Source organism: Tinamus guttatus, unplaced genomic scaffold, assembly GCF_059628265.1.
Source record: "Tinamus guttatus ecotype Peru unplaced genomic scaffold, ASM5962826v1 Tinamus_guttatus_pri_ptg000240l, whole genome shotgun sequence".
Taxonomy (NCBI): Eukaryota; Metazoa; Chordata; class Aves; order Tinamiformes; family Tinamidae; genus Tinamus; species Tinamus guttatus.
The window spans coordinates 4,080,143-4,107,347 of NW_028288774.1; the positions used below are offsets into that span (position 1 = coordinate 4,080,143).

A 27,205-nucleotide genomic window follows, 5' to 3' on the forward strand; every position below is an offset into this window, starting at 1 on the left:
GTGCACAAAGCATGAGGTGAAAATAATAACAGTCCATTCACCTCACAGGAGTGGGGTTCAGGTGCAGGTAAGAACAGTAACTCTAGAGATTTTATTTCATAGGAATATAGCGCAGAAAAAACAAAACAAAACAAAAAAGCTCTAACAACATCCCAGATTCTGGCAGTATAATTCAGGATTTAAGCGTGACATATGCAGTTCACAACTTGCAATCACCAAGTCTATCTGAAATAAATCACTACCCCTTTTTTAAAATTCTTTTTTCTTTTAAAATATAAATGAAGAAAGCAGGCTTCCCCAAAAAAATCCTAAATGTAGATATTGCCAGCAGACATTAGCATACTTTTCAAATTATTTTCTTTTTTTTTTTATTCTCCAGGAAGTTAGATGCTGTCATGTACCTCTTGCTAAGACATTTCAAAGAGATGATGACAGCAAACATTTTAAGGAGCAAAACTTGAAAAGATATTTTTACTTCCAAATTCCTACTTTCAGGCAAATTTGCTACACATGTAACAACTGTAACCATTTCTACAGTTTGTCTTCTGAGCCATTTTACCCATCGCTGTCATCTGAAAGTGCCAAAAGTCTCCAAGAACACATCTAATGTTTTATTTTGATTTGTGTAAAAAATCATCTCATTTCTGCTAAAGGAGATGCTACTGATTGGTACAATTCAGCTTGCAAGCAGACTGATGTAAAGAAATAGAATTTAAAAATTTGCTTGTTTGTTTAACCTGGAGAAAAAGTTGCAATACCTTCAACTGTTTGCATAGAACATGCATGGTGGAATGGATTAATCTCCACATGAATGAGTCATTAGGTAAATATTCCATACTTACATACAATAGCACCTTCCAGTGGCTCCCAAAAGAAATCTGTATGATATACTTACCTGCAATACATATATATATATATATATATATATATATAGCAGCATATAAAAATATTCAAGCAGCCCTTTACTGTGGCCAACTGAACAGTAGAATTATGCAGAGCACACAGCAATACTACAGAGTATTAACAGTATATCAGATTTTAAATTACACTGGGAATTCTGGTGGTAGATTTAGCTATAGAAACAAATAAGAACTTGTTGAATTATACTATTAAGGACAAAATATATCTATTTTTTTTTCTTTTTTTTTTTTCCTCTCCTTTCAGAGTTATCTGGAATTGCTTGACAACTTTGGAGAAAAAAAATAATGGATAACCATCCAAAACTGTAAATTCTTATGCAACCAACTTTGAATACAATTTATCAGTGAAAGACTTCTGCATATACAGGAAGAGTATAAAAGTAATTGCACAGTAAAAAAAAAAATCCATAATGAAAAGTTTCTTCTCTCACCACTGTATGACAGATGTTTTCTGGAACTGCTGGCAATGGAGCAAGCCAAAGAAAAAATCATTTTGTGAAAACACTCAATATTAGCAACAGATTTAGCCTTGCTATTGGCATTTTAATTATGGCTGCTGCCATAAACAAATAAAGTCCTCTGAATCTTAAAATAATAACAGCAACACAAACAGTAACACAAACTCCCAGAATATTACTGGCAATTTATATTCTCACTAGGTCCTGTAAACGCAGGTAATTCCTTTCAAGAACATACAATGCACATCTATACACAGGAAAAAAACACAGCCATTTCTGTTCATCTCAATTTCAGGCACATAAGCCTCCAACAGAGTTACAATCCAATATACAACCGATGATGAAACACTTTGTACTTACCTTTTAGTATTATCCATTCAAAGCACAACATTATTCAACAAATACGCAGTGTGCAACACCTGACCTTTCATACTATGAGATCTCCATGAGATCAAAGCTAAATCTGTCTGCACATTTAACTTCGCCTTAAGTTATATAAAACCTACCTCAGAGGACCAGGAAAAAAAAAAAAGATTAATATTCTGTGGCATTGAGAGAAAGAGCAGCTCCTAAGTTCAGAGAAAATTAGAATACCTCTATTGTTATTTCCTACACAATAAATTTGTTTTTCACTAAATTTTATTTCAATTGCAACGCTGATATTTTATCCTAAATGGAGGACTTATTTGTTCAGACAAGTTTATACTCCTTTCTATATTCTTTGGGGCATTAGATTAAGCGGTGATCTTAAAATATTAGAGAAAAAAAAAAAAGGAGATCCATTTGCAGTTTAAACTTATTTTAATAAGATCTGATTTTATGGATAGTCAGATACTTCTCAATACTCTGAGACATTGTGTCTTTCTTTAGGATCTAATTTAATCTATGTCAAAATTTCCTGCCATTTCTTTCCTCCATTTATCTCCACATCAATCTTATTCTCCTCACTGCAGCTCACAGAAAAGTCTAAATATAGAATAGTCAAGTCTGTGATGTAACCAAAATCAGACCAAAACTAATTTTGGTTTCTAACTTCTTTGGTCTTAAGTTGAAAACTTTGAAATCTCCATCAGAATCTCAGTATTATTTCAAACTCGTTGAGATGGTACAACATGACAGCAAGTCTTTTGTAAACCGAAGAACTTTCTGTGCTAGCAGTGTAGTTTAGGCACTCAATGATCTTGATACTGACCACAACTCATAGCAGGATTTTACTTGGTTATGGCATTTGCATTCCCCACTGTAACAGCTGTTCTTAGACAAAGCATCTCATTCCCTTTTACATTTAATAAAATATTTTTACTTCTCCTTATAGAAAAGATTGATTATTCTTTTCATATATTATGTGCCATGAGTACTATACATCTAAAGAACTAGAATATGTTAATCTTATATTTAAACATTTCAGTTTCACATATAAAAAAAACAAGAACTGAAAATGACCAGAAAAGATTTAAACTAACAGTTTTTCAGTTTACTTCAAATAAATTAACTATTTTAACTGTCCATCTGACACTACTTATTTCCTCTACACATACTTGGGGCTGTTTTTCTGTAACAGGATTCTAAACGTTGCCAAAGCAGGAAGCAATCTTCACTGAGTTCATCATAAGGCAAGTCGCATCGGATTCTCTATGTTGGCTTTTAAGGTCTCCAGAAACTTTGAAGCCAGTTCATCATCTACCACCCGACCATCACTTGACAGAGTCACCGTCATGAGTTGATGCTGCTTAAGTTTCTCATTCCCTTCTTCATCTTCCACAATCTTGAGCTCTGTTCTGGCTCGGCCCACAGCTAGGATGCAGGCCTGTGGAGGGTTTATGACTGCAATGAAGTCACTGATGCCAAACATGCCCAGATTGGAGATACTAAATAGAAAAGAGTAATTACATCAGTAATGTCAAAAATACATATTAATAAATATACTATATAGCATATTATATATGTTATATAATGACGCCATGACTACTATGGGCTAACTTCTGTCCCAAGGCTAGTCCTCTAGTCCTGTTCATTATAATAAACCTGAACTGGACACATTCAAACTCTAAACTGTTTGGGATTTGCAGGGGGAGTGGGGTTTAAAATCGCAACTCACCTTTTTTGTTTCTTTGTTTTTAAACATTTTAGTTGTTTATAGGACTATATTCTTGCATTGCAAGCATAAGAGACACAGGCAGCTGCAGGAATTTTGCCATTTTGGAAACAGTAGTAACATCCATAGGCAGATAACTACTGTCTTCCCAAAGAGGCAGTAGATAGATTGCAGGCTACCAGTCAGCTGGCCAGCTACACAGAAGATCTCGTATGTAACTTCTGTCACTGGAATTCTTACCAAAAATAAAAGAAAAACAAACAAACTAGCCACTCCTGCGAATTTCCATGAGCTTTCTCTGCTGAAAGGCTTGTGAAAACTAGATTCATTACACCATTTTATATCACATACTCCAGAGAGTTGAAGCTTGGGCACACTTCTGTATGTTACTGAAGTATTTGTGCAGAAGATAGTTATTATTAAAAAATTTGCACTAAGCGAAAGCTAAAATTTGCAAAAGTAAAATGTTGCTTAATGCTATTGTTTGTCAAATACATTGTTAGAAGCTTAAAACGAAAAGGTGAGCTGAGTAACTGCAACTATATAACTACATTCACGCTACTGTTTACCAAAAGCCACTAGCTTTTATTAAACTAGCTCACTAGCTCTTTTTACTTAGTTTATAAAAAAGTTATTTAATAAATATATAATCAAATTAATCAGTTGTAATTTGATTTTAAATGAAGCAAGATTTTACAAGACTGTGCAAGAACACAGAGTTGAATACGTGGGGATAAGACAGCTAAAAACTCATACTGCAAGTATTGAATACTGGTAGAAAGTTTTACCTAAATGATCCTCCCTGATATTCCTCCGGTAATAGTTTCCCATCTCTTGCTTTCTTTGCTAGAGCCTATGGAAATTAAAAGATGAAAAAGGAGAGAAAAAAGAAATGAAAACATTGTACTAGACTCTCATTCTTTTTACTTCACTAAAATATTACAAGTACCACACAGCCATAGCAAGAAGACTTCTGGTTTTTAACTTAGGCAAATGTACTAGCAACAATGCTGCTGTAGTTGCAATGATCTGATAGAGGCTAGGGCAGATTGTCCCAGCTACGGCGGCTGTTTAATAAAACACGTACATCCTCTCACAATCTTTCCACCACAGAAAAGTTTGTCATTTTTCCCAGGTGTTTAGACAACAAGAATATCTATGATACACTAATGGGACAAATTCGTAGTATTCCTCCTAACACACTTGTTTAAAGAACCTGCCACTCTCTAGCAGATGGATAGAGAGGGAATGTAATTTTTCCAGCAAATCATTCATCTACCTAGAAAAGGCGTTATTGGAATCTGTCTCACCCCAATCCATGGCCCCACACAGACATGTGCTTTCTAGAAACCTTTGCCTCTACTTTAAAGGGCTTCCACAATTGATGTTAAGGATTTCCACCTTCTGCTTTCAAAGAAACTCCCTGTCCCTTTCCAGGTATTTTCTACAGACTTTCTAGGACCCTCCTACCCCACATACTTTCTAGGAGTTTTCCATGATATCTCCCAAAATTTCATGATCACCACCCCGTGTTGCAAGATCCCATCGGACTTTGAAGAATTCCCTGGCTGATATTCAGGTAATCCCCTGCATCTACTTCCAAACACATCAAACACGGCTATCTAGGAAAATGCTGCTATTTTTTGTCAAGAAAAGTCAGCAAAGTGGAAATATAGCTACAGCTGAGCATTAAGGACAACAGGTGCAGAATAAAGACGTAGTAGATGAGTCAAAACCATTAGCACTTAGAGATAGAAGTTTTATATTCAGCAGAACAAATTAGTCTCTAAGGTAGTCCACAATGAAAATGTGTGAATCTAGATTAAAATTGTGCTACAAGTATCTTGGGAAATACAATACCTAGCTAATTCTTTCATGGCTAAAAATACTAGTCCAATGAAACCGAGCTTTTTGGTCTCTATAACATAACTGTAATAATTTTAGATGTCAAAATATTGTGCTTTTTTTGTGCAGGGGTTACTTGAATAGTCTGAGAATATAAACTAAGAATAATCAATTCATTTCACACATGTCAAATTGCTTTGCTTTGTCAATTGATTTTAACTAGTGGCTGCATAAAAGCATCACATACGTCCTCCATTGTTTTCATCAGCCAATTCCCCTTGAGTTATAAAGTATTTTTGTTTCCTTGAAAATTTCTTCTAGAATACTTTCTGAATGGAGACAGTGACATGTTAAAATAGCTCATAAAGAACTAAAAGACTTTAATTCATCTGTAAGTAAGTAGCGAACCAGAATGCAACAGTCAAGGGAACAGAGCTCATCAGCATGATAGGGTCACTATAAGTGTAATGTGTATGTGCAGTAAAATTGCTGAAATGATGAAAATATGGTGACTGGATACATATGACCTGGAAATAAGTTAGAATTTACATTGAGCAGAAGGGAACATAAAGCAAAGCAGACAGAAAACATCTGTCAAATGCCTGAGACAAAAAAGCAGATGCAGTTTCACAGCCTATTTACATGTGTGTATATTTAACTCAGTAGAAAAGTCGAAAAGAAAAACTATGCTGGTGTGGACAACTAATTTGTCCAACTCATCTCTATGATTGAATTCATTTAGGTTAGTGTAACCTATGTTACACACATTCTGTTGAAATGAAAAGGGAATGCTTATCTTACAGTGGCCCTATTAAATACAAAGCAAGTGTACATTCTCATCACAGGAAATGTAGGACAGCCTACAAAGAATATTATAAGATAATCTTCTGATAGCTCGGGTTTGTAATACCATGTCACAGTAGTACATCCTCACTACCTTATCCTTTTAATAATACCTTTCTTTTAATTCTATTACTAATCATAGAGTAGATTTTATATGCTGCATCTAGAGAAAGAAAAAAGAAAATAAAAACAACTTTGGTGGATCTAAATGTAGCATATGACAACCTTGAAGAAATTTTCTTGAAGAAATACAGACACAGCTTTCGATCCATTCTGAAACTGCTTCTGTTACTATTTGTATGTATCTGGGTCATGCTACATTCCCTGTAACAAGAAGCTTCATAGCTTTTATATTCCTCAATTTACTGTGCATTTAAGACCCACCTTTGCAGAGGCAGCAATTTCCTGTATTCCCTTGGCAGCAACATCTTTTATGACTGGTGTAATGAGACCGCGGTCTGTTGCCACAGCAATAGAGATGTCAATGGAGTGCAGCTGCCTGGGGCCCTCTCCGCCCCAGGTTACGTTCACATCTGGCAATTGCTGGAAAAGAAGGAGAAGAAAAAGACACAGCTGTTAAAAAAATAACGGTGCAACCAATTATCAAGGAATAGGAAAATCCTTTAAGATGCATAGTTATACACAGGCATTTGCAAAGTAATTAGTGCATCACAAACCGCTGTTTGCAAATGAAGGCTAAAGAACAGGTCACATCTGTCACTGGGACTGCACTTAGTAAAACAAGAAAAACAATAAAATCACTATGAGGCTCTAAGAATAGATTTGCATGATCAGCTTGCATCTACTTAAGTCTATTTTGTCAAAAAAAAGTGGGGATGTATGCCACAGGAGCAGCCAGAAAGGTTTTTTTTAGTGCAGTTGGAAAATCAAATTAACAGAAGCCTCCAAATTCCTTCAGGGCTCTCAGATGCCACTTTATAATTGCCCAGCATGTAAGAAGTACAAAGCAGTGTCCTTTCCCTTTCCCAAAAAAGCAGCACTGGATATGGATTAATTTTTTATTTGTTTTTGTACAACTCAGAACTAAAATTCAGATAACACTGATGATAATTTCAACGAGGCCTTTGAGTTTACCATATAAAGCTGCATCAGCTCAGGGAAGGAAGCCTGCAGGTGAAGTCTCAGGTAACAGATGCAAGGGTAGCTTAATGGTTACAATTCAGTTCTGCTCAGCACTGACCTAGTCGCTGCAAGCTGCGGGCCTGTCCTACAGAAAGGGAAGTAGAGGGAGTAGCAACATGTAAGATTGCTGGAGGACATCAACTTGGATGCAAACATGTTGGCTGAAATAAAGATCCTATTTCTATGGACTAAGAAATCCAAAAATAGCATTCAGTGCATAGATACATAGACACATAGACCTTTTATACCAATTTTTCTTCTCCAACAAAGAATAATATCCTCATTGCTGCCCTGGGTACTAATCTCTCCCAATTCAGAACAATACTAAACGAATAAGTGAACACTACTTATTCACACATAACACTAACCATTACAAGGTACACATTTAAGGCTGAACTTCAAATGCTAGTAGGAGAGAAAAAGTAAACCTTTGGTTTTGAATTCAAGGAAAAGAAATTGGGAGAAAAAGAAATAAGGGAGCAGCAAATGTATTCTTTTTCCTCCTTTTAAGGTGAGCAGGCTAAAACTGCAATATTATTCATACTTGCAAGAGTCTTATGGAAAGCTCTACTGGCTTTTAAAAATTAAGGGCTTTTTCATAGCGGCTATATCTTACTATCCAAGTGAATATCATTATATATTATTATATAACCACTTCAGCATGAAGTTTGCAAAATGTTAACTACTAAAAGGCTCCAACTTCAAGTTTTCCTTACTTTATCTGGTTAAAATGTAAAACCACCACATGCACACGGAACATTATACTCAGGACTATACACTTAGACGCTCGAGAGTCTCCAGTAAGTATTGCCAAAGCAGTAATAAACTTTTCATTTGTGTGATACTCCTGCAAAGAGTATCCTTTACTTCGTGTTTGATATTGAAGAAAGAAATGGTCCCTTCCCAATCAGAGGGATTTTTAAGAGAGTAATAAACAGCATCATAAGCTTAAACTTGCTTTATGAAAGCAGGTAAGATGGATTTAAAATTGATAAGATTTAAATAGTGATAGTATAAAAGCAGAAGAGCATGTACAAAAAGTGAATAATCAAGATTTTCATATAAGAAAAGCTATGGCAGAGATTATCCTACTGTAACTACAGGAGTGGAAGAAGAAAGTTCAGGTTGTTACAATAATATTTATCTTAGTAAAATTGAAGATGTGCACTAATATTCCATTTGCAAGCTATAGAATCCAGTGTTGGAATGGTCCGTAACCCAATAAACAATCCTAGAGCTGAAAAGTGAAATGAGAAAATTACTAAAATGCCTTAAAACAAATGAGAAAAATCTAGCTTATTGCCAAAGGTTGTGGCATAGACATCATCATTTAGAATTTTGAAAATCACGGTAGAGAAATGTATTTCTAGAAAAATATATCTATTTCATCTACAATGACTTACACCTCCACCTTTGTTAGGGGGGAGGCTAAATAATCTAATCTATGCATTTATAAACTGGCTTTAGCATTTTACTCAATAGAGGCAGAGATTTTTTCATACACGGACAGATCTTTTAAAAACATACACAGAGTACTGTTCACATACAGATAAAATACGTTTATAATCAAGTTGAACTTGATTCTGAATTTCTTTGGTTCACATTTATTCAAAGCTACCTTGTTATTTTAGATACCTTTACAGGTAAGGTTTCTCTCTGAAAAAAATGGCAAATAATTGAAACCACAGTATTGAAACCTGAGTATCTGAAACATTATGCCTGAATGAGAGCAACTAGGTCTAAAACATTATGACAGAAAATGTTATTTAAAGTAGAAGAGATAGAATTCTACAGCATTTTTTACATGCAGAGTAAAAGCTTTTGCAGAAGTGTAAATTCTATTGTTGTGCTTGTCCTCAGTGACTAAGTAAATATATATAGATCAAGTATTAATATTTAGTATAATGCAACGATGTAATGTGAGCAGCTATGAGAAAATGTTTTTACTTTTCAATAATTACTTGAGGTTCTTATCTTCATTTAGTATCTGTTCTACCACTATGCCTATGCAAGTCATAAATAATATTTTAAGGTGACATGAAAATTGCAACAGAACTAGGATTATGCAGAAGTATAGTAGAGCTAAATAACATATAAAGGTGAAAAAGCCTACTTTAAATGACCGGAAATTCCTTTTCTTTGCCTTTCCTTCTACTATTATTAACAAAGTTACATTGAATTACTTGTATAGAAAATCTCATATGAAATATACTAAGCAATAGGATAGTTATATGAATGGATAGGTGCCTTGTTGATTTTAGTCAAATTAATGAACCTTTACAAAATTTAAAATAAAAAAAACAGAATGATTTGGTTTATAATTTTTATTTTTTACATCAAAAAATATTCGCTTTATTCTTTCATTTCATTGGTTTGGGATCCAAAGCTATTTCAATCTAACCTCAGGAACATATGTATGACACATACGATAATCTCTAAAGTAACTCCACCTAATCTTCCCTAGAGAAAAGTGGTAGACCAGAACTCTCGGTTCCTATTCTTCAATATATACGAAGGAAGTGCAATTCTTCTGTCTGCAAGTGACTCGAACTGCTGAGAAGTGCTGCAGCACATACACAAACACAAAATGTCTCCAAGAGGGTGTTGCACGATGCCAAGCCATCAGGAAAGTCTGGCTCTTCTAGGCTGTTATATAGCTAGGACATGCAATCACTGAGGAACCAAGAGGGTGTAAGATAACACAAATGCACAACACCACCAAAACTGCCACAAACTCTGTTGGGAATCTTGGGATTAAGCATGCTCTTGCTGTTACCCACCAGACTCACAAACCTCACTACATGTCAGAGGTCTTTTTGAGTTATCAAAGTTAATTAAAGAACAGTTATTTTTCATGAGGTTTGCAAATACAAGTTGTCAGTCTGGAAAAAGTTCCCACTTAAAAGTTCTTAAATTAAATGTGAACTGTATTCAAATAATAATTTTTTTAATGTGATCGTATTTGAGACACTTTGGACTAAGGAAGGGCAAGTTTCAAAGAATAGGAGTGCTCCTAAAGATTGATCTCTGAAACTTTGCAATTTCAAAAAGCTAACTGGCATGGGGAGCATTTTCCAAGCAGAACAATCAATGCAAACTGGAAGGCAACTCATCTGCTTCTATCAGAGTAAGTAGCTTACGGAGACTGGGAAAGCTTCATAACTGCAGATATTTTACATTGCAGACAGTGTGGAGACTTGTACTCATGCTGTAGGCTACCAGAAATGCTCAAAAAAACTGACATCCTGCAGTGAAGAATTAGCAGCTCTGCTGTGATCTCATTCATATCTCCACCTATGCTCAACAAAATACTTCTCAACACTCTAATAGTTTACTATAAAGCATATTCATGACAGTCATTATTTACTCACCTTCAAAGTAACGGCAGTTGCTTTGATAATAAAGTCATTTACAGATACTTTAATGTCATCTGCGAAAAGAGAAAAAAAAAAAAGAGGAAAAAAGTCTTATGAGTAGTGATTATCACCATTGTGCTATGACACAAGATTCCAGTGTTTCAACAAACCTGCTTCAAAGAAACATTATCAGAAAAAAATAATTAAATAGCTGCAGTTACTCATCTTCAAAGGACACTTTTTCTGCCCAGGACAATAAAAGTATCATTCAACTAAAATCTCCTGACCACAGACATTCATCCTGTTTTCTTGACACAGGCTGGAAAAGCTGCATGCCTGATGTTGGTCTGATTTTCAGAAAAAAAAAATCTAGAATTAGGGGAATTTAGCTAATCTTTGTCTCTCAGTTCAAACCCTAACATAGATTTCCTGTGGACTCCAACCACAACAATTTTAACAGTTATGAGACAGAAGTACTGGCATCCAAGAGCTGTTACTGCCGTTGAGTATTTGACAAGAAACAGTGATACACAACAGGATGCAGGAGAGGGTGGGTACTATGGAAAGAATGGAAAGATTAATAAGTATATCGGGGTTTTGATAAGTAACACATTAATAGCAATTCCTTCCGAATCTCCTTCATTATATACAGACACTCCACTCTTCACTCTCCCATTCTACCTTTCCTTCCAAGCACACATTGAGCCTGCAGGAGGAGGCACTTATGTTCTACTTTCAGACATGAATGGAAACAACAAGAAAACCACTCAATCAAAAGAAAACACAACCTTTTTCCCTCTGGCTGGCTCCCTAAGTAAATCTACATTCTTCTTCTTGGACACCACAACAAACACCACCACGACCACCACCACGCACACCCCAGTGCTGCTGATGGGCTCGTTATTACAGATGGGTGATAAGTGACTCCCCAAAGTGAACACCAGACAAATATGCACAAAAAGCAGTGTGGACCTGAAATGAAACACAAACAATGCCAATCACTCCAGATTGCAGAAAATGTATTAAGTCTCACTAACATGATTTACTATCCATTTATTTACATACTTAATTTACATAATTTTCACCATAGAGACACGTAACATACTACATAAATTCTATTTTTTTTTGTATACCTTGAAAAAGTTGTATAGAAGAAAAGCTAGCTAGCAATTTATAACACAAGCTAGAAAGAAGAGGCTGGATTTGTTCTGCACTGTTTTAAAAAAGCTTTAGGAGACTAGAAGGACTAAGTTTAATCAAATGTGACAGGAGAAGCAAAGCTTACAGATATAGCAAAGTTATTTTATACTTTTTACAGCATATTCTGAAAAAATATGAGACTTGCACAATAATAAATACATTATCCTCAAAAAACACAACTATATTAGCCTACTGCCATCATGACTGTCAGCTTCACACCTCAAGAAGCACAGCTACTCCCTTTTGGAGAATGATTCAGGGCATATAATATACATGCCTTTCAAAATGCTTTCATAAAGATAAAATTAATCTGAATTTAAGTGAAATTTTCTTACATGATCACTAATTCAGAGAACTGATCCATGTACCCATTTGCCACAGAACAGATATGTGATGCTTATTATGATTAACAATCTACTTAAGAGATGCACATCAAATAAACCTCTGTCTGTCAAATATATTTGATAGAATCATAGAATCACAGAATGCTTAAGGTTGGAAGGGACCTCTAGAGATCATCTAGTCCAACCCCCCTGCACACGCAGGGTCACCTACAGCATGTGGCACAGGACTGCGTCCAAGTGGATTTTGAAGATCTCCAGAGAAGGAGACTCCACAACCTCTCTGGGCAGCCTGTTCCAGTGCTCTGTCACCCTCACTGTCAAGAAATTTTTCCTTAAGTTCCTGTGGAACTTTTGATGCTTCAGTTTGTGGCCATTACCTCTAGGTCTGTCGGTGCCACCAGTGAAAAGAAGCCAGCACCATCCTCCTCACTCCCTCCCTTGAGGTACTTACAGACACTGCTCAGGTCCCCTTTCAGCCTTCTCTTCTCCAGGCTGAACAGGCCCAGCTCCCTCAGCCTCTCCTCATAGGGCAGATGTTCCAGGCCCTGATCATCCTTGTGGCCCTGTGCTGGACTCTCTCCAGAAGCTCCACATCCCTCTTGACCTCTGGAGCCCAGAACTGAACACAATACCCCAGATGTGGCCTCACCAGGGCTGAGTAGAGGGGCAGGATCACCTCCCTCGACCTGCTGGAGACGCTCTTCTTAACGCAGGATCCCGTTGGCCTTCTTGGCCATGAGGGCACACTGCTGCCTCATGGTCAACTTGTCACCCACCATGACACCCAGCTCCCTCTCTGCAGAGCTGCTCTCCAGAAGGTCGATCCCCAGCCTGTACTGGTGTCTGGGGTTATTCCTCCCCAGGTGCAGGACCTTGCACTTGGCCTTGTGGAATTGCATGAGGTTTTTCACCACCCAGTTGTTCCGTCTGTCCAGGTCCCTCTGGATGGCAGCGCAGCCCTCTGGGGTATCGGCTACTCCTCCCAGTTTGGTATCATCAGCAAACTTGCTGAGGGAGCACTCTGTGCCTTCATCCAGGTCATTCATGAATAAATTGAACAGGACTGGACCAAGGACTCACCCTTGGGGGACCCCGCTAGCTACAGGCCTCCAACTAGACTCTGCACCGCGGATCACCACCCTCTGAGCTCTGCCATCCAGCCAGTTCCTAACCCACCTCACTGTGCACTCATCTATCCCACACTTCCAGAGCTTGTCCAGGAGGATGTTGTGAGGGACGGTGTCAAAAGCCTTGGTGAAGTCGAGATAGACGACATCCACCGCTCTCCCCTCATCTATCCAGCTGGTCATTTCATCATAGAAGGCTATCAGGTTAGTCAAGCAAGATTTCCCCTTGGTGAATCCATGCTGACTACTCTTGAGCACCTTCTTGTCCTCCATGTGCCTGGAGACAACGGTCAGTATGAGCCGTTCCATCACTTTTCTGGGGACAGAGGTGAGGTTCACTGGCCTGTAGGTGCCTGGGTCCTCCTTCTTGCCTTTTTTGAAGACTGGCGTGACATTGGCCTTCTTCCAGTCCTCCGGCACCTCCCCTGTTCTCCAGGATCTTTCAAAGATGATGGAGAGCGGCTTAGCTGTGACATCCGCCAGCTCCCGCAGCACTCTGGGGTGCATCCCATCAGGGCCCACGGATTTGTGGGTATCGAGGTTCCTTAGGTGCTCTCTGACCCAATCTTCCTCTACCCAGGGCAAGTCTTCCCCTCTCCAGGCTTCTTCTCTTGTCCCTAGGGCCTGGGGCTCTAAAGGGCTGCCCTTGGTAAACACCGAAGCAAAGAAGGCATTGAGCAACTCTGCTTTTTCTGCGTTATTTGTAACCAGGGTGCCCATCCCATTCGCCAGTGGACCCACGTTTTCCTTAATCTTCCTTTTGCTGTTAATATATTTGAAGTTTTTCTTGTTATTTTTAATATCCGTTGCCAGATTGCGATCCAAATATGCCTTAGCTTTCCTTGTGGCATCTCTGCATTCACTGACCACGTTCCTGTATTTCTCCCATGGCCCCTGTCCTTTTTTCCACATTCTGTATACTGCTGCCTTCTGCTTGAGCATTGCCACAAGCTCCTTGCTCATCCACGCTGGTTTCCTGCCCCCTCTGCCTGACTTCTTACACACAGGGATGCACTCACTCAGAGAACAAAGCATGTCTAAGAGCAAATCACAATGAAGTGCTTTCACACTCGTGAAGGGCTTACGTCTTACGCTATAACGGCACAGCAAAACAGTTCTGTATTCCGCTACCTACAGGAGAAACAATACAGCATAAATTATTGTTTTTAGGAAACTCTGGATGCAAGCAAATCTTTTATTGTATCAGCAAAGAGATGGGTCAGGGAGAGAGAATGAGTATCAGATTCTCTGCAAGACAAGCGTATAACTAGATGAACACTTATTGGTGCCTGAAGTCTAGCTGATGTCTCTTCCTATAGAACGTATCAGGTCTCGCTTAAGGTAACCTCAAAAATCCTTATTCAGACACATCCGCATGATAAAGCTAAGCTGTCCTTCTACTCTTGTTCCAATACTATTTTCCTCTGAACTGTTTAAAAGAAACAAAAACAAACACAAAACACCGAAAAGAAAGATAGATAAATAGCTTAACTGGCCGTGTCACTAAAATACCTATCTGCTTCTACCAAGTGGCACTTGGTAGAATAAATGATAGTACTTGATCACTCAAGAGCCAACTCTCAACTTTAAATCGATGAAATATAGATTTCAAAGTCATGAAGGCACTTTTGATCATTAATACATTATTGTTTAAACAAACATAGGTTATGTAAACATCATTTTCTATTATTACTAGTATTTCACAGTGTTTTAAACAGATATACAACACTGCCAAGTTACTACATGTTATATAGAACAGCTATATTCAGAGAATATTATAGCTGCAAAAAAACTACTCAAGTTCAAAGACAACAGATTTCAAAGCTTCCTATGCAACTTCAACCAGGCATTTCTTTCAACAACTGAAACTATAGTGTGACTTTAAGGCATCTATTCATAAAATTATGCACTGTCTTATCTGATTTCTTGCTAGAAAGAAAAAAAAAGACTAAAATAAATAAATAAATAAAGCACCTTCTTCCTTTACTCCCTTATTTCACTTCAGTTCAAATTGAATCTTCTAACTCTGGGATCCTCAAATGCACCAAGTTGTAGGTGCCCCTAAAGATCATCTGAAGTACTATTTGCATTCATCATTGTTGTAAAAATAACATTTTTTTCATGTCTGTCACATTCAATTTAATTCAAGTACTAACAAAGCCTCAAAGGGAAGAGCGAAGAGGGAACCACACACACACCCACCACACACTAGTTTCCCAAATCAGATTGATTAAAACTCTGTGTTATGTATAAAAACATAAACTTAAAGAAATGAAATTTTAATTATATTTAATATTTTTTCCAGGTCATCAATGAAGTTTTAAGCCATCGTTTAGCTACAGCAACTCAACAGAGACATACCTCAAGGGATTATCCTCTGGTACATCCCCTAGTACTGATTCAGGACCTGCCAACTTCACTCTCCCTAGAGCTATGGGAAGACCTCTGAGTCTTTTCCCTCTTTTTCAATCTAACTTCCTTCTCAACATTTTCAAGAAATGCACCATTGAGACACATCAAATATGCTGCAATTCATGTTTCCTCCCCAATCATTCTTTCAAGCTCTCTTCCTTGTCAATTTGGATTTGCTTCTTCATCCTCTCAGAGGCTTCACTTAAATGCACCCATATTATCACCAATAAGTCAGGCCTTCCTTACCCAGGTTCTCCTTACTCTTTCTTGACTTTGCAACGTTGTTACCACACTTTATTAAACATAGTGTTTTTCTGTTCATTCATTCATTGCAAGTCATAGCTTTTAACTGAACATTTTAGTTTCCTCAGAGACTGTATAAGAGATATAAGTAATAGTTAGAAGAGATCTAGCATTTAGAATTATACAGTACCTTCACCGTTTATGACAGCTTTACATTAAATGAAAAGGGTGGGCAGCAACTTCAATATTGTACTGAAAAGGACTGAGCATGACCATATTTTCATTTAAAGCTTTCAATCTTTATTCCAATAACTGAAAATTATCCTTAATACGGAGAAATTGATCTTTCAACTACTGAAAGGCTGAATACTGTGAAACAGAAATTCTGTGCAATCTGAAAATTGCGTGTGTATAGAATGAAATAAAAAGCTCAGGGATAACGAGTAGTCCTATGTTAAACTGCAGAGGTCTACACCACTGCATTAGCTGGCAAAGCAACACCTTTGTCCTCCCATCCCTCAATAAGATGTCTCAGGGAATTATACCTTCTAACATATGGAACATCAAAAAAAGATCATTCAAATGTGTCATGTTCTGCCCCCACAAAATATATCCCAGACGTGATGATGTAAACCAAATAAAGTACATACTAGTCCCATGTATTACAGTAAGGTAAAGCACTTTAATCACCAACCTTTAGCCAATTCTTTCCTCAATTTCAAAATAGCATCAATGTCACAGTCAGCAGCAGCATATGCATGAGGTATAGTAGTTTTGGACTCTGTTAATCTCTTAGCAATAACTCTTCGGATGTTGCTAGCTGGGATTTCTGTGAAAGCACCCTTAAAAAAAAAGTCATACACTGTATTAGACAGCAAGAAAGAAAACACATTTCTGGATGCGTTAGCAGTGACTCCTGCTGATTTAGAATAAACCCTAGATATCAAAATGCAATGTATTTCAACTATTGAAACTAATACGATTTATATCAGTAAATGTGCAATTCCACTATATTGTATTCGGATCAATGCAGTAAGTTTGTTTTACAGTCTAAAATTAACCCAGTCTAGATTTAATACTTCAGAGAAACAAACAAGCTGTATTTACACGCTAGAGTGTGTAAAATACTCTTTGCACCACTAAGTCCTTCCCAGCCTCGCTTCTTGTCCATTCATCCACAGGCATTACCTGTACCGAATGAAAATGAATGAATGAAATGAAAACAAAAACAAAGCAGGATTCATGTCTTTCCAGAGTCTGGAGAGACATCCTGATCCTCCAGGAATTAGGGGGAAGAGTTGTACTGTTGAATTCCAAACCAGCTGAATCTTCCTCTTTGGGGATTAAAATAAATTGTTGACTTGCCCCTTTCTAGGCAGAAAAGTAAGGTAAACTTTTTTACAGCTTTAATTTGCAAATGACACCAAGTATTGAGTAGACTCTAATTCTGAGAGTTCTGCAGCTTGAATTACACTGCTGTACAATCTTTTAAACATGCTAAAAATTGCAAGCATTGGTCTTGACATTTGTGTAGCCTCAGTTCCCTTCCTTTCTCCAGTTCCAGACATCTCATATAGATACGTAGGCAGCAGCGGCAATATTTAGCTGTAAAAAAGTTGAGAACTTAACAGGAATGTTACCGGTGGAGGAGGTTTTCCTGGTGTGGAAACTGGTGGAATTGCTGGCCTTGGATAAGCAGAAGTCCCAGCTGTTGCCGGTGGAGCAGAAGGCACTGCAGTAGGCTGGGGCGGAGCTGGCGAAACCACGGGTTTCACTTCACTGGGTTTGCCCTTGTGCTTCTCTTGCAGAAGTTTGAGAGCATCCCTAGTAATTAAACATAGAGTGAAATACTGACCAAAAATGAAGCTATTTCAAAAATGCCCGAAGTATTATTATTTCATCACTAATTATCAGCTTTGTTATTTTTGAACATCTATTGTCAAACCAAACATTAAAAAAGGTAATTGTTTTTAATTGATAATATTTTATGAAAAAAATCAAGATGTAAAGGCGAGACATCAAAAAAAGATCTCAATTTCTGTGAATAAAAGAGCTAGAATACGTGCTAACAAAAAGCATTTGTGTTAGAGATGCATAATATTCATCATCATCAATTATCACAGCCCACAGTAACTTGTGCATTATGTTAACAATTCTCATTAATATCATGGTGAACTTATTCAGTCTACCTCTGAGGCTCAAATAAAAGCTGTTTCATTTATTATTTGTGATCACTTGCATTCATGCAATTATTTAGTTGTGACAGGTTTCCAATGCTATTTTATAAATAATGCTCAAAAGGAAATTGTCAAACATTTGTCATTCACATGTCTTTGCACATTTCTGAAATAAATATGCTCAAATACATCACATTCTATTTAAAAGGTATCAGCAACTCACTAAGGAATCAAACACAAAAAGTGAATAGCACCTGATTCTGTTCAACATGCTCCCGAACCTTGTCTGCTCTGTAGGCATTCTCCAAGGGTCTTTACCCTGAGGCGAAAGACACCACCACAAAAACTATCCTCTTGTGGGCATAGTCTGATAAAACCAAAGAGCACTTCTTCTTCTATGCAATACCTTTACTCATAGGTAGCTGACTTGCTCCTATTTATTCTTTTATCCTCAAATACATATTTCAGCAAATGATATTAAAAACAGAATGACCTCAGGAGACAGAGTTGCTGCTACTAAAGTTATTACTTGCCTTGCCAAAATTAAATACCAGCCAAAATTTGTTTCAATATACATGTAAAATAAGTGCTTAAGTGCTTATAATAAACAAAAAAAAAGTGTTTATGATAAAATAAGTATTTAATATAATTACTATAATGGGGGGAAAATTCTAATTTTCACTAAATGAAAATCATCCTATAGCATTAAAATTTACAGGAAAAAAAAAGGAATTACATGACATATTGCAGCATCCCTATTTGACATATTAGAACATACCAAAGATTAGTTAAGCATTTTAACTTGATAGTAGTAGGACTATCTCTTTGCTGTATCACTTATACATAGAATAAAGTTGTAACTTTTTACATATTTCAAAACAAAGGAAAGGTTTTAAATGGCTTCCACATATAATGCAAATGACATAGCAAACAGATGCTCCAAACTACTCCTGCCAAGCCAGGATGCTTTAATAATTTTGGAAGCTTTCACAGTGAAAACTGAAATCCCTGTCAGCAACATAGAACTTATTCCTAGATAAGAAGACGCACTCAGTCTTTGAAACTCATGAGTGAGTACAAGACACTAAATTTCTTGCAGTGGGTTCCACATGATTTAGCTGATTAAGAAATGCATAACCATAAGTCACAGGTGCCAGATTGGGAGCCTGCAACTAAGAGAAGCTGGAGGATACATCAAAGTACATCAAATTAAACAGATTTCTGTGCAAGTCAAGCAGGTAGATATTGCATTAGAATTCAGAAGGGTTGGCTGCATAGTTCCTTTGTAACTGCTGTAGAAAAACCCTGTGGACACAGCATAGGAATGGAGAAAGATGGCAAACAGAAGAGAGCAGAGAGCATCCCCTGGTGGCAGCTACTTTTATGAAATTGTCTCAGTCATCTTCCCTGACTACCCCCTTGCTCAGTCCAGGGGAGGCTCCCTGGAAGAGGGAGACGGTGAGCAGACAGTGTCAGGCAACAGAAACTCAGCAGCCACTTACTGACTTTCTACTATCAGTGAAGAAAGCAGAGAACAGTACTTGTACCTTGGTGAATGAGTGATGCCTTTGGTGGCGCTGAGGAGCCTTGCCAAGCCACGATGCACGCACACATAAATGCACGAGCCTTGCTAAGCCGCGATGCAGGAAAACAGAGTTCATCGTACATTTTGAAGCCACATTTTTGAGGCTGTATTTTGAATATAAACTACCAGGAGGGACATTTGGGAACCTACATACAACCCAAAGACTATGTTCAGTCAATACTATAAAGTAATGCACTGTGTACAAGCTCTCCTTTCCAATGACAAAAGGCACATAGAAAGGAAGATGGTAAGTTGTAATAAAGTGCTGAAATCACCTTTTGGATGAGTTTTATAAGATATCTCACAGCAGCAGCCCTTCTTAATAAATAAGCCGAATGTCACTCTTGTAAACAAAGAAATTACCAAAGGAATTCAAGGCACTTCCATTTTAAAGATTTCCAGGAATTCCCTGAGAATTAGGACCACTAAAAGCAACCAGGCTTAAAGGCAGATAAGGACCAAACCATCAGGGACAGACAAGAGCTTGTTATGAATCTTCACTGCCATTAGGAAAGACAACTGATTGTGCCTGTTATCAGTTACAAAGTTAATACAGCTCAAACTGAATGAAAAAAAATATTACAAGTGTAATACGTAATTGAAAATCTGTTATCAATCATAAGCAGGACCTAAACCACTGAGAGTTCCTATCAGGAAACTTAGTCACATTTATAGCCCTATGCAATACTTTAAAGGCATAAACAAAAAATAATAGGGGTACAAGCTCAAGCCAAGGGTCACTGACGCTGAATGAAAAAAAAAATGCTATTCCTAATCTTATTAGGAATTTTAATTTCTAATTTGGACGAGAAACAGATTATTACTCATTCTGAGCACCATGCAAGTTTAACTAAATATTATTCTACTGTTTAAAAATAGCACCTTTTTACAGTGCAAAACTACAAACAGTAATTAATCCATTCAGTAGGTATGGAATTCCATTCACAAACAAACTTGTGCGAACAGAGAACTCGATAACAGAAACAAGAGCAGTACTCAATAGATTCAGTTTCAAGCAAAGTGCCAAGAAAAGCTTTCTTGGTAACATCTAGAGGGATGGCAGGCTGGGCTGGAGGTCAGTAATGGGGATCTGTACTGAGAAGGCAGTGAACAACTATCTCATCTTTGGAAAAGATGAGAAATGACAACCTTCAGAGAGCTGGGAGAGGAGAAGGCTCATCACCCACTGCAAGCATATTCGTGATAGTTCTGAATGACGAGAGAAGTCACAGATTCAAAAAAAAAATTAGTAAGTCAAATGAATCTAATTGTGACTGATAAAATACGACGCACTCATTCATTGTGCCACAAAGGCACTAAAGGGAAGAGGGGAGAAATACTTCCTTGCCACTACAAACAACAAAAACAAGCAAGAGAATGAAGGCGGTAATGTAGTCTTGCACAGAAATACGGATGTAGAGAAGATGAAATACCAGTTTGTTAAAGGTTTGTTAAGGGTTTGTTAGGATGGAGAAAGCTCTCAAGTGAGGACTGCTATTGCTGTTACAGCAACTTTTATGTGAACTTGTGAATTTAAAGACAGAAAACTGAGGAGGGAAGAACCCTACGTGCTTGTATAGCTTATATTATCTTCCTTTGATTCTTGTAGTCCAGTGACCCCCAGCTCAATACTCATTATTTAAACTGACAACTGGCAACGCTGCCCCAAAGGCTCAATTGGCAGGATACTTAGAAATGAAACAGTGAGTCACTCAGCTGTATAACATGGCACATACTTTGCTAACTTGAGACTCATGTTAAAAAAAAGTATTCCACTAAATATCTGTAGTACCTCTCAACAACCAAACAAAAAAACACCCCAGCAATGTTTAATTTCAAACTGTACATAACAGCATAGTCTGCAGGTTCTAACATTATTTCAAAGGAATGGTTTAAATTGCAGTCTGTATCTTAAAAATAACATTTCAAAGTCAAAATCTTTTTGCTAGTTAGATAATTATTACAGCCACAGAAAAATGTTTACTGCATATCCATGACAAGTAGGGAATGAGGGAATGTTAATTAGATGGCTCAAAATCCTAGAGGGCTTCCACCTGCCACAGACTAGTCACACACTATAAATTACCATTACACTTATATAATTAAGAAACCTTTCTGATAACGTGCTGCTGTTATCATATGATATTTTATCCACTCAACTCCCTATTTTATCCAAATTTGGTCAAAGACTATAGGAAAAAAAAAAAGAAAAAAAAAGGGAAAAAGCAACAGACTTCCACTGTTTACTTCTCTGTTCAACTGCAAGTTAGACTACTCTGTCTCTTTCTGCTGAACCAAAGCTACAGCAGCTAACAAGGTCTGGGTAGGTGAAATTCTGATTGCTCAAAAGATTTTAAAAAAATACCGCACAGTATCCTTCTGCCTATTCTCCTTATCTTCCTAAGTCAACTTTTACTAAGCAATCACTTCACAGGAAAAGGGTGAATTTTAAGTTATAGGCCTTTCGAGTTCATGAAAATCTTCTAGATTCAAAGAAAGAAGTAAAGGAATAAAAGACTATTGATTTGTTGCAATATCTACTTACTCTTTAGTGAAGATTCCTCGGGGCCCAGTAGGTGTAATATTGCTTGGATCTAGTCCATGCGTCTCCAGAATGTTGCGAGCTGCAGGACTTAAGCGAATCCTAAAGAAATGAAGAGGAAAATAAGCTATATAAACAATAATGTTAACTTCTTTCATCTACTGTGTATAGACAGAAATGATAAACTATATGTTGTATTTCAGAACCAGAGGAAAAAAAAAAAAAAAACTCCTGGGGAAGCAATCTGTAAAAAGGCTGTGATTCTAACACTGAAGTCACACTGAGCTCCTTCATCAAGTTGTGATTCAAGATTGAAATCAAAACATGGAATAACACCCACAAGAGGTCAAAATAAAGACAAAAAATACCCCTCCTTACAGCACCAATGCAACATACCAGTAGATTCTTCTGCAAAAGGATCACAGTGCAGAGACAAGTGCAACCTTGAAAATCAACTTGTCAGGTAACATAAAAATGAGTTTCAAGATCTCGAAGTTGCTCATCTCTTATTTGCTTGGGTAGTCGCAGTTGCATGATTAATGCAGACTAGATTTAATTATGCCGTTATCTTTATTCTAGCTTCAATTTCAGGTTCTGAATTTATTTTATGGATCAAAATCAATTATGATCAAAATGGATCAAAACTCGTGATATCTTCTGGAGAGTAAAAGTCACAGAGCCATAGTTGCATGCAAGTGCTTGCATGCAATGCACTTGCTTTAAAAGATTAAATATGAAACTTTTCTACCGTCAAATATTTAAATCATACATACTAGTAAATAGGTGCCTATCATTTTGTCCTGGGCAGGATGCACCTAGTAGTAACATTCCAGGCAGAAATAGTCCTCAGCTAAATATATATATATATATAAAATAAAAAATAGACAACAACACATTTAACAAATTTCAGAACTCTTAGATACAAAATCAGTAACATTTTCCTTAAACAGTTAGTACTTAATTTCAAGTGTTTTGCCCAAATTTCAGAACAGAATAGAATCACAGAATGGTTGTGGTTGGAAGGGATTTTTACCGAGCATTTAGCCCAAGCCACCTGCTCAAGCAGGATCACTTACAGCAGCCTGCTCTGGTGTCCAGACAGCTTTTGAATATCTCCAAGGATGGAGACTCCACAACCTCTCGGGGTAACCAGTTCCAGCTGTTAGTCATCCTCATAGTAAAAAAGTTTTCCTTAGATTTAGACGGAACTTCCTGTGTTTCAGTTTCTGTCTCCTGCCTCTCGTCCCATCAGTGGGCACCCCTGAAAAGTGTCTGGCCCCATAATCTTTACATTCTCCCCTGAGATATTTACACTGATAAGATTCCCCTTCAGTCTTCCCTTCTACATAAGGGGTCCCAGCTCTCCCATATGAGAGATGCTCCAGCCCCTTAATCATCTTACTGGTACTTCGCTGGATTCACTCTGGTTGCTTCAACTCACTACTTCCTAAAGTGCCATATTTGCACCACAATTAATTCTAAAAACTGTCCATAAACTCTTGTCCAAAAATAAATAAATAAAAAATAAAGAATCATTAGTGTTCATATGATTCCATTCTTTAGTCCTGAAAGACTTAATCCTTTCAAGTACTTTTATCTTCCTCCTACGACAGGTAACATTTAGGCAATGACCTCAGTTAGCTGTTTTCATGTCTTTCACCTAAGGTGTAAGTCTTTACACCTTAAAAGGGTATAAATGCTGATAGCAGAGGTAAACATTGCAATTCAGACATATAAAGACAAGGAGGTTAACACACACACACACAAAACAACCCCCACGCACCAAACAGAACATTTTACAAAGTAGCATGTTACCAAAAATCACAGTTCTTCCTATTCTTCCCCTTAGCATGCTGTGATATCACAGCTTTTAGATGCAAGTGCAATCAACTCCAGAGAGGAATTGCATAGTAGTTTGACTTGGTATTGATTCAATAACAAAACAACCACAATTACATGAAAATCTACGATGAAGATTCTGGCTATCAACCATAAGTCATACTGTGATTATGAACAAAATTCCTCAGTCAGTATTAGCTACAGAAACGTTTAAGGAAAAATCTGCAGCAGAGACTAGCAATTTATACATTCCTCATACATGGCTAGGATGTTGGGCTTAATTTACTCCTTTTTTAAAACGTTCACTCTTGGTCCTTTCATCTGAGCCTGACATTTTCCACATTACTCTACTAGGGGTGGGAGAAAGAGATAAACATGTTTTAAATATCAGAAAGCATTAAGTTCTTGGAAGAGTTTTGGATGGGCCATTTGCTGTTTGTTCTTTTTTATAGTTATAGGTAATGATAGGTAAATTGGCCTTCTGGTGCATAAGCAGCGGTGTCCATCATACAAGACAATAACCTTTTACCTCATCTCAAGCTTAGAATCCTTCATAATGCCATCACACATCAAAATAAAAGCATACCCACAGAAGTCATTCTAAGAAGACTCTGTTTGAACTGATTTATTTGGCTTAAAAAAAAGATTGTTTCTGTGCAAAGTTTAATACCCCATATGCACTTAAATAGCCTCTTAAATAATAATTTAACACTAAATGAAATAGGAGAAAGATCATTTGACTTCAAAGATTTTTTTTTCTAGTGCAGCTCTACTGATCTTACTAAATCAGGGTTCCCTTTCACAGTGAACATAGAAACTCACTGCAGTTTTCCAGCGTGATGTTCCAGCTTAGGAGGTGCTGAAACTGAAGGACCTGCAGGAGCTGAGGTAGGGGCAGCTGCTGGTGGAGCCTGAGAAGATGGGTCACCAGCATCAGCTGGTATTTCAACCGCCTTCCAGTCCTGTCCTCCTTCTACCAGCAGGCCGATCAGCGAGCCCAACCGCACGTTTTTACTTCCTTCTTCCACCTGAATTTAAGGCAACAAGAACATTAAGTTAACATAAGTTACATACTTCCCACTACAGACTAGTATGACTAAAAAAGGGTAGATGTGCAAATTTCAGTCACACTAATGACACTTTGTCAGGAAAATACCTCCAGTTTTATCCCTACTATTAATAATGAAAACTCATGACCAAAACTAACAGCAGCTGCTGATACAAAGTATGGAGCAGTATGAACCACCCAAGCCCCACACTTGTGAAGTCAGGGCTCAGAATTCAAAGCAAGTTGCAGGCTGCTGAGAATGAGTGCACACTAGAGCTCCTCGAGGGCAGTGACGTTCCCAGGGCATCTGCCCAGACGCAAAAGAGTCTTTCAGGACCCCCAGGTGGCCAAGAGTTAGACAAGTTAGAACGTACTGGCCCAAACAGATCGCTTAAAAAAAAAAAAAAAAAAAAAAAAAGACACAAAGTAAAAATATAGAGCTTCAGTTAGCACAGTTTTCTAATTACTTTCATCAGGTTTCCTAGGTGCTAGCAGTCTAGTAAGCTAGACAGAATGCTGTAAACTGCACAGGCTCTAACAGGCAGATGCAAACACTAAATTGTACTACTCTTACCTAGGTTTGCTGTCTGACACTAACTCTTGCAATACAGCATTTCATATTTCATAGGATTTTCCTTCTCCCCTCAGGGGGGCCAACAGCAGACCAAAGTTGGTACAGGAGAGGCAATCTAAGTATGTTCTGATAAAACATTTCGTATTTACAATTCTGTCAGCCCCTTTCCCTCCTCGCCCACAAATACCAGGTTAATTTTAGTGCAACTCTTATTCTTTAATAGCAACCATTACATGAAAAACCTCTAAGACTTAGATGACTATTTCTTGCACTGATCTCTTGTTGCATTCTTCTCATTAATATTCTGACCATCTTAGTTTCATTTGAGAGAAAAAAGTCTGAAGTGTCGGTCAAGACTTGGTCATATTTTGTTTTCATTCAGATCAGTTTAAAGTAACTGGGGACACAGAATGGCAATGAAAAATCCTGAAATGATTAGGCTAATGCTGAAAATTCATATCACAGAAAGGCCCACTGATAAGCAGATTTGTGCCACTCCATCAAGAAGTGCTCCTGCAAGCTATTCATATCAAATTACTGCCACTCATAATCAAATAAAACAGCAACTTGAATCTAGCATACACACAACCTGACTTAATCATCAAAGCATGAAAATTAGGAAAAAACAAAAACAACTATTAAAAATTAAAAAATCACTTCAGTGCTGAATTTTTTATAATCTTATCACACTTTGCACTGAACAAGGCATTTGGAGAACTAAACATGTAGCAAAATAGTGTAACACAGATTTTGATACTGAGTATGAGTCATACCAATGACAATGCAAAACAGGTACAACCCCTAGCTTTAAAATACTTTATGTAAAATGTTAATATAACAGTTCATATACATATATAAAAATTTATATTTTTTCTTAAACGGGGAATAAACCAATAGTTTTTGGCATTTTCTCTTTCCTTTACAAAGGCTTGCATGTAAAGTGAAGAAAACTTCTATTTCTATAAGCAGCCCACATATGATAACTGAATAGACCATTAAGCACCGCGACACCTTTGTGGTGTCTTGCCCTTATTGTAATTTTGATGTCAGTTTACTTGGTTATGACAACACATGCAGAAATCCAGATTTGAACAAACATGCAGGAATCTTTTCACTTCTGAGGCTTTTTTATGGTCTGGCAGTATATGAGCATCCAAAGCGATCGATGCTGCCAACTCTCACTCTTTGTAGCGGGCTTATCATCCTTTTTCTGATATTCACCACTCCTGAAGATGAGCAATTATGTGAAAAGTGCAGTGTTTATTTTTCAGGAAAAGTTTCTAGCCCCGATGATAATAACAGTTTATATTAAAAAGTGCATTTGCATGCACACGTATAATTTTATTTTAAACTGCCTTTGCAGCCCAAGAACTAGGAAAGCAACAAAACAAATTGTATTATTTTACTTAATTTTTCATTTCCTAGATTTGAGTCATGACTTCTACATTTTCAGA

At 37.3% G+C, this 27,205-nt stretch overlaps 1 protein-coding gene across 2 annotated transcripts in view; it reads right to left on the bottom strand.

The window, feature by feature from the left end:
• Positions 1 to 2,837: 2,837 nt before the first annotated feature.
• The window catches only part of PDHX (pyruvate dehydrogenase complex component X), a 39,561-nt gene continuing 15,193 nt past the window's right edge, over positions 2,838 to 27,205 (bottom strand). The window contains exons 4-12 of one of the 2 annotated variants that reach the window (XM_088525758.1): positions 24,952 to 25,157; positions 22,294 to 22,392; positions 17,627 to 17,810; positions 17,115 to 17,174; positions 16,681 to 16,828; positions 10,676 to 10,734; positions 6,546 to 6,704; positions 4,262 to 4,326; positions 2,838 to 3,246 (exon numbers count right to left, since the gene is read on the bottom strand). In XM_088525758.1, the coding sequence (XP_088381884.1) occupies positions 2,985 to 3,246; positions 4,262 to 4,326; positions 6,546 to 6,704; positions 10,676 to 10,734; positions 16,681 to 16,828; positions 17,115 to 17,174; positions 17,627 to 17,810; positions 22,294 to 22,392; positions 24,952 to 25,157 (1,242 nt within the window). In that variant the 3' untranslated portion in view covers positions 2,838 to 2,984. The remainder of the gene's footprint in view (positions 3,247 to 4,261; positions 4,327 to 6,545; positions 6,705 to 10,675; positions 10,735 to 16,680; positions 16,829 to 17,114; positions 17,175 to 17,626; positions 17,811 to 22,293; positions 22,393 to 24,951; positions 25,158 to 27,205) is intronic. The other variant, XM_088525757.1, reaches the window with a different exon arrangement.